We start from the raw sequence: 16,554 nt of genomic DNA on the forward strand, positions 1-16,554 counted from the left end.
ACTTATTCACAAACTTGATTCAGATAAGATTAATTTTAAATAACTTTAATATTATTTAAGAAAGTGAAATTTAACTTAATTTTACAAAATCAACTTGAAATATATTTGTATCTACTTACATAGTTGTAGGCAAATTTTCTCTTTAGAAATATCTTAAATAAAGTATAATTTTATATTTTTAAATAATTCTAGTTACATCTTCATACTTCTCTTTTAACTACAATACTTTCATTATTTTTTGGTTGTAGTGTTTGAGAGAGAGCAGTTGACAAGTTTATTTGTTGTATTTTATGTTTCTTAGTGTGAAGATAAAAAAAAAAATATTTTACTAACTATTTTTTATAGAAAAATTTATTTGAGATATCTTAAGCTTTTAGTCTTTTTTATTTATTTATATATATTTTGATTGAAGGGAAGTTAATGTAGATTTTGATGTTTTGTTAATTTTAGTTTGTGTTTCAATAGTTGAAATTAAAAAAAAAAATAGAGGTGCAAGAGAAAGTATGAAGGTGGAAGAAAATTTTGTCTAATTATATCTATCGATCTGAAATATTCAATATACTCCAAGTACGATATCTTGAGTGTAAAACTAGTTAGAAACTTAATAATAGATAAAAAAAATAAACCGAGTCTATTTAATAAATTTTATTAAAATAATATATATATATATATATTATAATTTAGTCTTATTTTTTAGTTGATATAAACTCTTTATAAAAATAAGTAATATGTTTGTATCTAATAAAGGAAAAGAGACAATGAACATAAACTGATTAATAAAGTTAAATATTTTTAAAAGCCACTAGCGGTGTAATTAATATGGTATTGAATCTGAATTTTTCTTAAAAGAAAATATGACACTTAAAAAAAAGCCTTCACAAAGTGTTACATTTCACAACAAAGGATAGTGGAGCTAGCGGTGGTGTTTGTAAGATGCTTAGATTGAGGTTTCAGAACTTTAAATTGTATTTTTTTTTTAATTTATGTCGGTTAAAGATAAAAAAATAACTTCTTAAAATTTATCGAAAGAATTCGGTGATAATGTCAAAATATTTAAAATATTTGTTTAATAAGATTAGCATTGAAAGTGTATTTCGAAACCCTAAAGGATATACCTAAAACATTAGAAGTGTATTCTGGATTTCATCAGATTTCTACTCTTTGAAATTCCAATCCAGGATAATTATGAAATAACTTCATCGTTTTTCTTTCGTTTAGTTTATTTATAGGTAAACTAGTTTCGGATGCTAAATTTATAATAATTTATTTATGGGATGATTTATAATAAGGTTTATCATCCACAAATTAGTTTGTTTCCAACAAAATTTAATCAGACATTTTTATTATATTATTAAAACAGTAGTTTGTGACGGTAAAAAAAAAACACTAATGATTAATAATAATTTTTTCTATTGATTTTATAATTTTAGTACAATAGATCGAGTATTAATAATAATTATTTCTAAAAATCATTTACTATTTCATAGTTTAATATGCATTTGATTTTTTTAACTATGTTTATACTAAATAAGTTTTTTTATAAGTTAAAACTAACTCATGTATAAATTAATTTGTAAAAGTTTTTTATATAAATTTTCTAAATTTTTATTTTTAACTTTCAAATTAATTTTAATTTATAAAGTAATAGTTTTAAAAAAATCATTTTTCTTAAAATGATACTCTTAGCACTTAAGGATAATAGTTAACATTTTTCTTAAAATAAAATTTGACAGGCATAGTTGTGGCATATTGAAGTTTTGTCCTTGAGTTTTTATAAGTTAAAACTAACCCATGTATAAATTAATTTATAAAAGTTTTTTATATAAATTTTCTAAATTTTTATTTTTAACACATTTTTTTTACTATTTTTAACCCATGCACTAGAAGGCACACTTTTTTACTAATTGAATATGATGTGAGGTGATGTTATTAATATTCATTCATAACACATCAATAGGTGACCTTCCCAACTGTAATATTACACCTCACTGCTTTCTCTCTTCACTCTTTATTATGCATTCAATTTTCAACTACATCAAAATCTATAGTTTTCAAGAAATTTCTATATTTTTTTTTAAAGTATTATGATAGCAAAGAGTAGTAAACAATAAAGTGTTAGGTCATCCACCCATAGCTTCTACAGTTCTATCACCACAGATATATACCGATCTCTTAGGATATTGGTGCCGATTATGACACATTAATTATCTAGTTGATCTTTATGAAAAACAATTTACTATTTTTAAATGTAAATAAATTTTAATACATTTTATTTTATTCAATAATAATTTTTTTAAGAAATATTTGAACTTTAATTAATTTTTTAAATTGTTTAGTTTGAATAGAACTTTTATTATTAAACTAAATTTATATTTAATAGTAATATGTAATTCTCTATTTCATTTTTCAATTAGTGTAATGATCATGATCTAAATGTCATGATTCAATTCTTTTTGATTTAATAGGTCTATCATTGATTTAACTTGTGACAATTTTTATCAGGATTTGAGAAAAAGAAAAATGAAATTGCCTTACTAGACATGAGTAAAACAGTAGATGATTTATTGACTGGAAACAAAATACTACCAAACTAAGATAAGGTATAAAAGAATTGAACTTGTAATAGGAACATCCAGAAAACTCCACTGTAAAACAAAACTTGACCATGAAGAATGAAACCTCAACAAAATGGTCATATGTTATCTCCACAAAGTTAGTTTTTTAAAATGCTATTATCAATTTGTTTCAGATTTTCCTACACCTACATACATGTTTATATAATATTTATATATATATATATATTTGATTTAATTAATTTTTAAATTTTTCATAAATTTATATATTTTTAATGGAGTCTTTATTAATTTTTATTTATTTATTGAGTATTAAAAAATTTAAATTGAGTGACATAGTTGTTATTTTGTCGGTCACATTAGTGATAAATTAATTTTTATTATTCAGTTATTGATAACAAAAATTGTCCTCATCCTTTACATCAATAATAATGACAGCAAAATCTCCAATCTAATTATTTAACCCATTTTCCATTAAAATAATAAAATTAATTTATATTAATTACAATATCATTTTTTATTTATTATAAAATTTTATATTTTTTAACAAATATAACCATGTGATACACTTAATAAAAAATTAGACAAACGGAACTTAATTAAGAAATATAATTTTTTTAAGTATTTAATGAATCCAAAAAATTTAAGATGGAATAAATTGTGAAAGAATAATTTAGTTCACCGGATATAAATGTATTTTTTAATTAGCAAATTAGCTATATGACCAAATTCTTTTTAGTTGCAAACTAAGAAATATAAAAGTCTCTAAAGAATTTAACTACATTAATGTTTTCTGCAATAAGAACATAATTAAGAAGAGAAATTCCTTATTATGCTAATCAGTCAAACTATTCAATAAAAATAATAATTAATAAAATTAATAAATACTTCAAAAGTAACCAGTCAACCTTTCTAATCGAAATATAATTAATAATTATCAATAAAACTAATAAATACTTTCTTTTAAATGAAATGAAAGCCACATATTTATCTCAGCCCTAAGTGTTTAAAAATACATTGTGTTCATACAAAGGTAACAAAGATGGAAATCACAGTCATTACAAAGGATTAATCCATTCCTTGAAACACATATATTTTGTGCATACACAATGGTTATGACCTTCCTAAAATGGTAAATTAGAATCTGAATTGCTTGCAAGTGGCAATTAAATCTGATTCAAAACACAGATTTATAATACAATCCTTCCAATCTGGCTCTGACAGTAGTAAAGTGTTGTTACATGAATGCTGTCATTTTCTACCGTATTCAATCCATTTTCTAAAAATTGACATAGCTGTAATACCTAGAAAGAAAAGTACACCTGCCCAAACGAATTTGACAGAAAAATTTACTGCAAAAAGACTCTCATTTGCATACTTTTTCAATACAAGTTCAGCCATATGGTAAAGACATGCAGATAGGCATTTAAGACACACGTTCTTGCTCACCAACTACCTTAATAGTGAATGAACATAACATTACAAAATTAAAGTCATGTACATACGAGTTCACATTATGAACTATGAGGATGGCATTTGTTGAAGTTTATGGGAGATAGAAGGGCAAAGAGATAGCACTAGGGCTATATCAACCCCACCTATCTCTCCTTCACAAATCACAAAACACACGTTAACTGATCATAATATCAGAAAAGAAGAGAAAATGAAACTAGTGTCTGCAGAGATCAGGGCCAAATCCGAGGTGTACCGTGGAGATGAACTCTGCCAAGAAAAGACAAAGTTGCTGCTGAAGGAGGTAGGGCTACCCAATGGCCTTTTGCCCTTGAAGGACATTGAGGAATGTGGGTACGAGAAAGAAAGTGGGTTTGTGTGGCTGAAGCAGAAGAAGACCATAAACCACAAGTTTGAGAAGATTGGGAGGCAAGTGTCCTATGCAACTGAGATCACTGCCTATGTTGAGGTTGGTAAGATAAAGAAGCTCACTGGTGTGAAGGCCAAAGAACTCTTGGTTTGGTTGACACTGAATGAGATCTTTGTTGATGATCCACCCAGTGACAAGATCACATTCAAGACCTCTACAGCGTTGTTCAGGACATTCCCGGTCTCAGCTTTTGTGATTGAGGAGCCAATTAAGGAAGTGAAGAATAAAGAAGAGAAGAAAGTGAAGAAGGAAGAGCTGAAGGAAGTGAAACAAGTTGGTAATGCTGTTGAAGTTCAAGAGGTTTGATTCTTCCTCTGGTGGTTCTGCTATGGCTATGTATGAGTACTCACTGTTATATCATAATAAGTTTATTATTCTATAGGTTTTATGTCTAAGTTGTAATGCTTTCAATTTCTTTCTTACTCTACAGCAATGCTCTAGCAAGCTATTATCAGCTAAGCTATCTACAGCTAGAAAGAAAAAACAAATGCTTAAGTTATAAATTTGTATTAGTATTAAACTTTGTTCTCTTAAGTTTCTAATATTATTTCACATCGTCTGAACTACGTGAAATTGATCCTCAGTTTTCTATTGGGGTTCAGCACCTTATAATGCATTAAACAACTCTCATCTTCATGCTTTGGAATAAAAACAAATATTAACTGTGCAATGCACATACTTGAAGACCGATATTTCTTTTAGAAAAACTATACTTGAGAACTCAAAAGAGTTGTATGCAACCATCAGCTAGTTTAAAAAAAATTATAAATAATAAATGATAAATTTATAATTAAATAATATAAAAAGTATTAAAATAATAATATTTGATGAATGTAGAAAGAAAAAGTGAATTGTCCCTATATCATGACTTTAGCATACCTACACAGCTACATTCGGTTGTAATTTTAATAAATTATTATTTTATTATAACAATTTATTTAAAAAAAACAGTCCAATAGTTGTATTAAAAATAATCTTAAATGATTTTTTTAACTAATTTCTCTGGAAAAATTCAATAACATTTAATTTTATAACAATTTACTGTAGAAAGAGATAAAAAAAAAAGTGAGAAAGAATAGTAAGTTCAGGATCACAAGCCTTTCATAAGAGTGCATAATTTTTAACTTATTATTTATTTATAATTTAAACTGTAAACTTTGTTTTTAATGATTGGGATTGAGGGAGACAATGATTCAAGTGAAGAAAACCCTGATCTGATAAAGTAATGTATAAAGAAGTTCCCTTACTTTATTGGTTATCTTTATTTTGGCTATTATTAAGTGATTAATATTTAGGGAATACATTACATGTGCTCATACTGAGACCCCTAATGCGATGTTTAACCTCCAACCTAATTAAGAGAAACATTATTGGCCCTACCAACCAACACTTACCCAGTTTTAATTGCTAACGCAACAATCGTATTGAACTTTTCTTCAACCCAACCGAAAAGCCATACGCAATTACTTCCTACACCCAATTAATTTGTATTTCAGATTTACCATCCCAAAATGAGATTTTTATTTCAATAACATAAAATCTATTCCAGATTTTTTGGTATGTTTTTTTCAATTCCAAAATTTCAATTCAATTTCGGAATGAAGGATAATTATGAAATTTAGTTCAAAATCATTGGGTTGGGTACACGGATTAATTGTCAAAGCTACATCATGCTGCTTTTCATCTTGTTGATTCGAACTAAATATACTGATAATGGTAGGGTATATTAATAACATTTTTTAATAACCTTTTTTTTTATGGCTTGTCTGTTTTTTTTAAGGACAATATATAACATAGAAAATCGGCATGTCTGAAAAGGACAATATACTTACCAGAAAAATGTCAAAGGTTAATGTCTAAAGCAAAACTAAATAATTCAAAATCTAAAGTGGCCATTAGCCTATCAAGAGGATGAGTTCCTGTTTTTAAATCCAAACAAACTTGTAAACCATGATGTGCAACTGATCCGAATCCAGATTTTGTCTTCTACCTCTTCCTATTCGGCGTTCACAACTCCATCGCCTGAAATTTTTTTAACCAAAAGAATTAAAAGGTAGTGATCATCTAAACAATATTTTTGCATGAGTCCGTATATCAATTACTCGTCTTAATCAACTAGAACAAGTGAGTTACAACTATAAAAAAAGACAATCAAGTTTTGCAAAGTATGCAAGTGTGAATATTATCTTAATTTTTGTGAATTGAGATTAGAATGCATGATAAATTAAAGAAAAACACATCTTCAGCCTAAAACAACCTCGTCCATTATGTCAAGGTCAAATACTGATCAACAACGTTAATAATCTACAACTAACAAGTCATGAGCTATACTTTAATTATATTGATATTATATATCAGCATAACCAAACATTCCTATGTAGTATCACATGCACTATATAATCGAGATTAGTTAAAATAACAAGTTGTTGTTTCACTCTACTCATTTCTTACACATGCAGATATGCTTTTTACTCTATTGTTTTAGACATCCCTAAACCCATTATCTTAGGTCACAACATGATTTGTCAAATGAGGGTGCCAAACTAAGCAACAGTCACAGATGCAGATTAAATTTTGGAGCAAGTTTTACTCGATTTGCAAAGAAGAATATATATGGGTCTCTTGGATGCAGAGGAGGGTGATGGAAAACTAAGCCGACAGTCATAGATGTAGAATGAATTTGGAGCAAGTTTGGAAACTGTTTAGTAGGATGGCATATAGCAGCAATTCTGAAAAATTTTATTAGCTTATGCCAGCATACTTATATACATACAAATTCTAAAAAATGATCAAAGGCTAATCAAAGTTTGTGACATTGATACTGATATAAAAAGGCATAGTGGATTAAACAAAACACAAGTATAAAAAAGAAAAAACTACCATACCCTAGTGACATAAGGCTCTTTGCTATGGGAAAATAGGAAGGAGAATAATTGTAAGCAATTATACCCTTGCATACGCAAAGAGGTTGTTCCCATATTGAACCCATTAAGAATCCGTCATCAAAAAATAACTCGGTTACACCAGGACTTATAAACATACAAGTAAATGTAACAATAAAATTCAAATATATGGGAATCATCATCTTCTAATTTCAAGTCTCTATCATTTTCACTATTACATATATAGATTTCAAGTTCAGAGATTGAAATCCCACAAAAACCCTAATGTCATTGTAAAGAGAGGCCTTTTGGCATCAATGCATGACAGTACTATTGCCGACAGTACTTGGACCACTACAACAGCAGCCAAGGGCTCTTCTTTGCTACAGCACTGTAGTGAAGTGACACTATTTAAAATCTTGATTCCGACCTACTAAGCCTAATAACTGACTTAATTTATGTTGGTAATTATCCCAACATGATTAAATGCAAACTTTCCCTTGAAGCCGTCAACTTAGAGATGGGAATGAACCTTCATACGTTGAATACAATTAGCATGAGAAGATACATTATCAGTTAAAATATTTATTGGGTGCCTCTGTCTTCTAGAGTGATTCCCTAAGAAGCCACAGAGTCTAAAAGGCAGACATGAAATCTAACATGAAAGTCTAAAAGTCAATCTCAACCTACTTTTTATTGTAAGCTGTCAAGTGAAATTCTAAAAAGTCTGAACATGCATGCTTGATCACAGAGTTTCAGTGAACACCAATGCATACCTTAGAGAGCATAACCCATTTGCCATGAATCCAGTCCTGGTGCAGCCTCAAATCGGAGTGCTGAAATTCTAGTTCCTCATTGGAAGACCTGAAGTAGACTACATACTTGGAACCAGTAAGAATTTTAGAAATCACACCGACCCACCAACCATCATTGTAAAGGGCATCAACTTCGTCAAGAAGATTGAATCGACCATCAATATTAGTCTCAGGTGGAGGAGGCCTTATATGCATGGCACCAATCTCCTCTTTTAAAAGATTAGCATCATCATCAGCTAACAGAGTCTGGTATTCAACAACGAACTTGTCATTTCCCTTTGCCTCAACAACAGTGGCAGCAAACCAAGCTCCACTGAACCCATCTTCATCACTGCTAACCTCCACTATAGCCCCTTTGCCAAACTCCTCGGTCTTCACAGCTTCATTGGATTCACCTTTATCCTTTAATTAACAATACTATCGTCATAATAACATTAAACTATAATCAAACTAGGCCTACCCTACTGCTAGATTAGAGTACTTTCTAATACAGTAAATAAGAATAAGATTAAGAGATGAATTTACCTGTCGGAGTGGTGGGACCCACGTGTGATCAAACCATTCTCTATGGATTCTAAGTTGTTCTTTGGAAAAGACTAATTGCTCCTTTGAGGCCCTAAAATACACAGCGAATTTGTTATTATCTAATTCCTCGGTTATGTAGCCCTCCCACCAACCGTCGTTGTAGAAGGCATCAACCTCATCCCCGAATTTAAATATTTGGCCTGTCTCTGATGGGAGAATGGGCCGCAGTTGGCGTATATCCAGGGCTTCTCTCAAACGCTTTGAGCTCTTCTCATCGGCCATCAAGTTGTGATACTCTATCAGGAACCTGTCAGAGGGAAGTTGGCGGATGATGGTGCCGGAAAACCAGGAACCGCGAAAGCCTTCATCTTCAGAGCTGATTTCCACGATAGTGCCTGGTTTGAAGAAGGCGGCAGAAGCCGATGCAGCTTTTGTTTCGGGCTTCGGTAGCATTGTACTTCGGGTCTAGGGTTTGTGACAGTCACGGAAATTCCAACAGAACGGAAGAAGAGATTAGAGAGAGAGCCTTTTATAAATGCAGTTGGCGGGAATGTGAAGAGACTAGTCCATTTTTGGGCACCGCTTCATAATCTCTATGCATTAATTATTCTTCAGGCCGATTTCATAATTATGAGAATTTTATAAAGGTTTGATACATGAAATTGGTTTTGTTGAAGTAAAAAAAATTAGGAAAAAAAAAAACCTATAAAGTACAATTACGTTCAAGATTGCAGTTTTATTATAATTATTAAGGACATAAGTAGGAGGAGTTGAAAGATAATATTTAAACATACCAAGAAGTTAACTAATCAACTTACTTTTTAATAATTAAAACAAGGAAAATAAAAAAAAGGATTATTTTGTATTAAAACAACTTTTTTTCTTATAAGTTCTTATCTGTGGAGTTGTTTTTGTTTTTATGGAATTTCTTTTCTAAGTTTTAGGCTTTTGTATTAAAAAAACACTCATTTTATAATTAGTAATTACATTTATCTGTGTATATATATGATTTAACTTAATAAATTATTTATTTAAAAATATATTAATAAAAACATTTAAATAATATATAAAATTATTTTACTAGTTTACAGATTTTCTTTCACCTCATGTACAATACAGTATAAATCAGGTCCATCTCAACATCTTTCATATGCATAATCAACAATTTCAGAACTTCACACAGCTCTTCATTGGAAGAAACAAATCTATCTCCAACAACTAAACTACAAACCTGGTCTTTCAGTTTAATCCAGCTGCTTTCCTGAGTCATTTTTATTTTTAGTACTTCTCCTCAGTTTTTTATAGCTAGCAAAATTAGTCCAGATGTCTTCAGTAGCATAAATATTTGATATCAAGGCATAAGTTCCTGTCCTAATTGGCTTCATATCCAAAGCCCTTAAAGCTGCTAATTTGGTCACACTGGGTTGATTATGCAATTTACAAGCTTCCAGAAGGGCTGCCCAGATAGACTCGTCTGGCTCAAATGGCATACTCTCTATTAATTGATAAGCTTCCTTCACTTTCCCAACACAGTACCAAATAAATCTACTTCGTCATTAATCTAAAATATTTCAGTCTTTAGTACACTAGTTCAGCATCACTACAAGCTAAAGGGACTCAGTGCTCCTTCCTCCTGTTTGTCAACAAGAAATTGTGTTGTACTAATTTAGACCACTAATAAATAAAACAATTAAGTAAAAATAGACTTTAAAACAAGAGAAGAGGGATAAAGCAGAAGTTTACCAGAAACATTTGACAGAAAACTCTTAAGAGCACCGTAGGCGTCTCCTCTATGAGTGTACTCAGTGGTCAAAGTAGTCCAGCAGACATCAGTTTTGGTAGTGAAATCCTCAAAAACCATTTTTGCTTGGTCCATGTTATCGCAGCAAATGGTATGCATGTCCATTAGTGTGTTGTCAACATATATGGATGATCCTTGGACACCAATATGGCCAAAGCATGAGCTAATTGACCACATAAATAAAAGAGCAATATTAAACATACCATTGGCTAAACGGTCAAATCCTAAGGAAAAACAGTTCATTCAATAGGATGCAGTGAAGACAGTTTTTTAACACCAATGGGATGGGTCGAATAGAAAATCAAATGGGGACTGTAACTTACCTGCAAACACCATCATCGAACAAATGTCCATTCTTATTTGTGTTGTTATGATGTCACCATGTGTCCTTATCACAAGGATAAGCAAATTGCCTTATCATTAGAGATGTGTAAGTTACTTGCTAAAGTTATCTAAAGACCACGATCTTTAGTATCCCTTGACTTTAGTTATTGGTTGTCATGGAATAAGCTCTTACTATTGAGAACTGTTCCGGGACTAGCCTAATTGCCTTCATTATTGCCTTCTATGAACTTGGCATGAAGTCCGGAACACAAATATAAATACTATTGAAATAATCCTTGATAAGTTTCTGAACTCAGTTTGTTTTTGTTTCACAATAACACCTATTATGTTTTAGTCAACGGTTATAATTATAATTTACTTTTTAATGCGTTCTTTTAAACTAAAAGGCGAATTCTTAATCTTACTAGTGTTACAGTCACTGTTCTCTGTAAACATCCTATGCGACAACCTTGACTATATGATTAGTAATGTCCTTTAATCTTAAGACCAGTGATGAGAAAGTGAAGTCAAAGACACAGAAGAACTAGGTAAAACAATTGTACAGAGAGATAAATAACTCATTATAAAATGCTGCAAAGGAACAACTGTATAGTGAGATAAATCAAAGTGAATATTAATTAGTTCATATACAAAACAAGAGGACGTACTTATAACCTTCTATCCCCTCATTGTTAAAAATAAGTAAGAATTATCATCCTAGAACAAAGGAACCCTTCTTAACCATAATTATACCAATGGAGAATATGTTAACCTTCCGATTTAACATTTACTATAAGCTACCAAAGACATAAAAGAAATATATGATCCCCCGAATTCTATGAATTTCACACTACACTAGGTATTCATCATACAAGAATCTGAGACCTGGCAGCACCACGGGAACACCTTTTTCTGCCATTCTTGCTAAGCCCACAAACACATATGTCTAGAAGCTCGTAATCCTCCTCCCAGAATAACCTGGATGCCATTTCAGGATCTTTCAAAAGCATCTTGGATGTAAGGAAACCAGCTATGGTCCATGTTTGATACATCCGGGCTTGTTTTCCAATAAATTTTCCAGTGCGTGTATCATAGTATTCAGGCCAAGAATCAACTGGCAGTCTTTTCTCAGCCAAAGCAACTGCTTTCTGGGCAAGTTCAATTCTCCCCATTTTGATGCAGGCCAGCGTGAACTGAATTTGAGATGAGGTACAAGGGTATATATCAGAAATTAAAGCAACATTTCATGACTTGACAATTGACATGCAAGGTCCCAGCAACAAAACTGGCAAATAATTTTGTTTCATTTATAAAAAAATTTGCTGCCAATTAACAACCCGAGAAAATAATCTCTCCAGATATTTTCTCTTACTTCAGGTTCTCCAGTGTACGGTTTTAATTTTCAATTTTCTGCAATATAGCAGAATGAGTTTCTATTGGTGGCCTGGTAAGTACTCCTCCCGTGCTTATTATTCCCCATTGAGTTCAAAAGTTTAGGTGGTAAGACACAGGACAAAGCAGATAGTCAACAACACATCTTAGCTTTCCTTAAAATACAATCCATTGCCATCAGGAGAAATTTACCTGCCACAGAAGGGTTGGCCAAGATCCACCATTGTGATATGACCAAGGGCTGCAAAAGTTAAGCATGTTGTTTCAATTAAGATGCACACACTAGAAGCAATTTTGACTACAAAGGCAAACGAATTATAAAAATGAATTCAACAAATACACTTCATATTAAAAAAGAATCAAAATTCTCATGTCTGCAAACAACAACAAAAAAACTATGGTAAGAACTTACGTATTCTTTGGGTCACAGCCAGTAGTTATGCGCCACTCTTCATTATCCAGGGCAGGATAACATATCTTAAGAGGCATATGGCCCACAAGATCATCCCATTTTGCTTCTACCAGATTTAAAATAGCCTGGTTCTGTCTTGGGGTGCCCAATGATGAGACAATGGACCAAAAATTTCCAAGTGTGAAAAACCTGAAGTCCATGTGAGCTGGCTGCAAATTCCCAATCAGATATCCGCCTTCTTCTGGAATCCAATCCATTAACCAAAGTGGAATTTGTTCGGGATAGATGTTGAATTTATTAATGGCATCCATGGAGTACTCTTCTGTTTTATACCTGTATATTTCATTCATCTTTTTCATGTCCACCCAATAATATTCTCTAATGTGGAATGACAGAGCACTGAGTCGGTTGTTAATAGCTCTAATAAGATTATTGGTTCCCTCAGTTACAACAAGCATCTCACGTGAGCAGCGAAGAGCTGAGTAAAATAGTGCCTGTAAAGTAAAACTTGCGACAGCTAAATGGAGGGATAATATGTGAAAAAGTAGAAGTACAACGCAGAAACCAGGTTACCTGAATTCAGAGTTTTATCTTTATTTAGCAAATACAGATTAATATCAGTTGAAGCATATGCACTAAAATAACATATATCAATGGAACGGGAGCATATAATGATAGACGCATAGACTAGGGCAATTTCAACTGTGTAATACAGAGCATTGTTCAATTTTAAACGAAGAGACAAAAAAACGGCATAAGAATGAAGAAGCATAGCATATTTAGACTCACTTGGATCTCAAGGGGATGACCATGAATGCCCATCCTCCTGTCTATCATGCAAGAGCCATCAGTGACTAGCAGAGAAGGAAACATATCGAAACCATCTGTTAAACACAAGTTAAGGATCATTTTTAAGCCTGTTTGAACATCGGCCCTTTCTTGCAAGGTGCAATCTCCAGTGAGCTTCCCGTAAGCTCGCAAGAGGATGATCCACCACAATCCTATAGAGAAAACAAAACAGAAATAATAAATGAAAGTTCTTTTGTTATACTACTCGAATAATATTTTTCAGAATTCTCATCGTGTACAACTCAATAGCAATTTTCAACATATTCCTCTATGGGAAGTATTTAAGAACAGCTAATACTAACCTGAATCTACAGGTGCAACGCGACCAATGGCTGATTCCCCAAAATCAGGATCTAAAACTTCTTCATGATTATCTTCGTCCAGAGCTACACTTCTAACTTTGAAACTTGCAGGCATCAAGCCCTGCCCTGGACTGTAGCAGTCCACTGTTTTCTCCCAACTCTTTTAACAAAAATGTATAATATTAACAATCAGTTCTCAAAAAAAAAAATTAACACTAAATGAGTTATGTTACACAAAATCACTTTCTTTCTGGATCAATCAAGTAGAGACAAAACACTGAACTGTAAAATCTATTCATCCAAAAAGGAGTACTAGAGCAACTCGCTCTTTCTAGAACATTGTCTACTATTATCAAACTTTATTAAAAACTACAACATCATGAAACTCGTTAAATAAGAAGCGAGACCTATAACAATTTTGTGATGTCCAATAAAATTTGGCCAAGAGTAAAGCGTGTGTTGTCAACATTTCTTATTCTTCCAACAGAGAAGGGATTAAAGTGATGAAGCACATGATTGAATCATTAGGTGTCTGACTCTAAAAGGGTAAATTACCTGCAATTGCAAGGTGTGAAGAAGAAAGTTCTTGACAATCTCACTTTCTCCTCTAAGCAAGAAAGCAAGCGCTGATGGGATAAAATCCCTAAGAAAGACCTGATCATAATTCAAGGGTAGCTTGTCACCAGGATCATTTGCAGCCACAGTCCCCACAGGGTTGCCACAATAAGTCACAACGGCTCCCTGCAACAACTTCCATGCTTGTTTTTCCACCTCTGACTCCTCCCATTTACTCTTCCCCACACTCACATTCACTTCACCACCTAAATTTCTCTCATCTACAACATCCTCATGAGAACTTTCCACCACCAACGGCTTCACGTTATTCATGCCACCCTGTACGTAAATCCTCTCAAAATTGTTGTCATGGCCACGGGTCTCCACAGAGGTCGAGCAATTTCGAAACTTGAAGGTAGAGACGTCCCCGTCGGATGTGATCAAACTAAAGGGCATTGATAAAGGGGCGAAATTCGAAGAGGGCAAGCCAAAAAAATTCCGTGCAATACCCTTTATGCGATGCATTTGCAAACGATTCATTTGCATAGGGTGGTGATGATTGAAACAAGGTTTCGGCAAATTGTTAGCTATAAAAGGAGAGTGATCAGAATATGCAGGTGTGGACGGAAAAGGCGATGAGTTCCGAGAACTGATGAGAATCCTGCGAATGGATTTCATGGCGCGGTTGCGAATAAGGGCAATTGTGTTCATCATGACAAAGAAATAGGAGTGGCAACAGAGACGAAATCTAAGGAAATTTGTATGAGAAATACGTTAAACACGAAAGTATTAGCATTGGGGGTGTGGTGTTTGTAAGAATGGGTGAGAAGGCTTAGAATGAGTGGTTATGGAATCATGGCATGTGGGCTGAAGGCGGTGCTGTTGCCGGCGGGGACACAAAATTCTTCTATACCTTTTCGTTTTAGAACGTGAGTAGGTTATCCAAAGATTAGTTTCAGAATATTTGAATCTGGTTTAATTATTAATTTGATTTCTACACTTCTCTGCATTTCAATGTTTTGATCTTATCACCTCCATGTAGATTTAAATACACTTTGTTGTTTATGTTAGGGACTATTTTCTAACTTTGGTGCTGCCTAATATCACTACAATTTTTTCTAACATTATAAATTTGTTGACATTTATTCCATAATGAAAAAATATATAGGAAAAAAAATACTGCAATCTTCCTAAAAAAAAATTATGGAGCATATAATAATTTTCCTGAATGTCATCAAAATAAAAGAATTGTCAATATCACCATTCACCACTTAAAAAATTAGTTTGAATTCTAATTAATTCAATTATTTTAAATAAAATTTAAAAATGAAGATTTCCTAAAAAAATATTAAATTTACTGATCACGAATAAAAATCTTACAATTCTAATTATATGGCTTTTTTCACTTTTTAGTAATAACATCACTGACACTTACCGACAGCAAGTATTCAACACGATTTCTCACTGCATAAAAAAATATTTCAATATTTAATCTTAGTAAAACTTTACTATCCTTCTAGATTTATATTTACCAAATTTAAATCAGTTTGAATCTCTCATCAGAAATTCGTTCAAATGTAAAATGTAAAAATATTATTCTTTTATAAAACTAAATATAAATTTCCAAAAGCTATACAAAACCAAATAATATTTTATACAAATTCATTTTCAAAATTTGCCCATCACAATTCTAAGTTGTTATAAGTATTAGAATCATGTTTGCACTAAAATCAAAGTAAAGAAATTATGTTACAATTGAAAAAAGTGTGTATAAAAAAATTGAAAAAAGGTGTTGAGAAAAACAATCAACCCGATTATTCTTGGATCTGCTGCCCCGGTAAAATATTGAGTTTCAAGTACAAATCCGAAATCAAGCTTTTACTTATAAAAATAAAGTGGCAAGAATCGAATCCAAAGTTACTTAAATTACAAGTTCTAAAATTATACGATATATATGTATATATAAGAAAAATTAATAAGATGAAAAGTATTCAAATAAAAATTTAATGACAAATTATTGTCGCATATACTGATAACAAAAGACAACTAAATAATTAAATTTAAATGGAAAAAATTAAACAACTTCGATAAATTTATATTTCATGTTCTTAAAAAAAAAATATTTTCTCAAGGATTAAATAATACTTATAATCAAGGATTTCATATGAACTGCATCCAACGTCTTTAAATCTTGAAGCACAAACAATACACGTCTACCTATTTTATTATGAGATTAAACTAT

General features: G+C 31.6%; 2 protein-coding genes and 1 pseudogene across 2 annotated transcripts; 1 reads left to right on the top strand and 2 right to left on the bottom strand.

Annotated features, from left to right (window-relative positions):
* The first annotated feature begins 4,169 nt into the window (after positions 1-4,169).
* On the top strand, positions 4,170-4,975 carry LOC137830092 (uncharacterized; annotated as a pseudogene).
* A 1,287-nt stretch (positions 4,976-6,262) lies between these two features.
* On the bottom strand, positions 6,263-9,418 carry LOC137830096 (protein AGENET DOMAIN (AGD)-CONTAINING P1). Its single transcript, XM_068637233.1, has 3 exons — positions 8,678-9,418; positions 8,114-8,554; positions 6,263-6,477 (listed from the first exon to the last, which is right to left on the bottom strand). The coding sequence occupies exons 1-3, from the start codon at positions 9,128-9,130 to the stop codon at positions 6,463-6,465; spliced, it is 909 nt and encodes a 302-aa protein (XP_068493334.1). The 5' UTR covers positions 9,131-9,418; the 3' UTR covers positions 6,263-6,462.
* Positions 9,419-11,391: 1,973 nt separating this feature from the next.
* LOC137830093 (alkaline/neutral invertase A, mitochondrial-like) lies at positions 11,392-15,333 on the bottom strand. Its single transcript, XM_068637227.1, has 6 exons — positions 14,313-15,333; positions 13,758-13,917; positions 13,396-13,607; positions 12,607-13,100; positions 12,387-12,435; positions 11,392-11,995 (listed from the first exon to the last, which is right to left on the bottom strand). The coding sequence occupies exons 1-6, from the start codon at positions 15,024-15,026 to the stop codon at positions 11,669-11,671; spliced, it is 1,956 nt and encodes a 651-aa protein (XP_068493328.1). The 5' UTR covers positions 15,027-15,333; the 3' UTR covers positions 11,392-11,668.
* Positions 15,334-16,554: the final 1,221 nt, after the last annotated feature.

Source organism: Phaseolus vulgaris, chromosome 7 (assembly GCF_000499845.2).
Source record: "Phaseolus vulgaris cultivar G19833 chromosome 7, P. vulgaris v2.0, whole genome shotgun sequence".
Taxonomy (NCBI): domain Eukaryota; kingdom Viridiplantae; phylum Streptophyta; class Magnoliopsida; order Fabales; family Fabaceae; genus Phaseolus; species Phaseolus vulgaris.

What these genes read in the sequence shown, in the direction of transcription:
- LOC137830096 (XM_068637233.1), bottom strand. Translation starts at nt 9,130, where the DNA reads ATGCTACCGAAGCCCGAAACAAAAGCTGCATCGGCTTCTGCCGCCTTC. An exon ending in GGGTCCCACCACTCCGACAG is followed by an intron (nt 8,555 to 8,677) that starts GTAAATTCATCT and finishes TGTTAATTAAAG; the next exon opens with GATAAAGGTGAATCCAATGA.
- LOC137830093 (XM_068637227.1), bottom strand. Translation starts at nt 15,026, where the DNA reads ATGATGAACACAATTGCCCTTATTCGCAACCGCGCCATGAAATCCATT. An exon ending in CGTTGCACCTGTAGATTCAG is followed by an intron (nt 13,608 to 13,757) that starts GTTAGTATTAGC and finishes TTTTCTCTATAG; the next exon opens with GATTGTGGTGGATCATCCTC. An exon ending in GGCTGTGACCCAAAGAATAC is followed by an intron (nt 12,436 to 12,606) that starts GTAAGTTCTTAC and finishes TAACTTTTGCAG; the next exon opens with CCCTTGGTCATATCACAATG.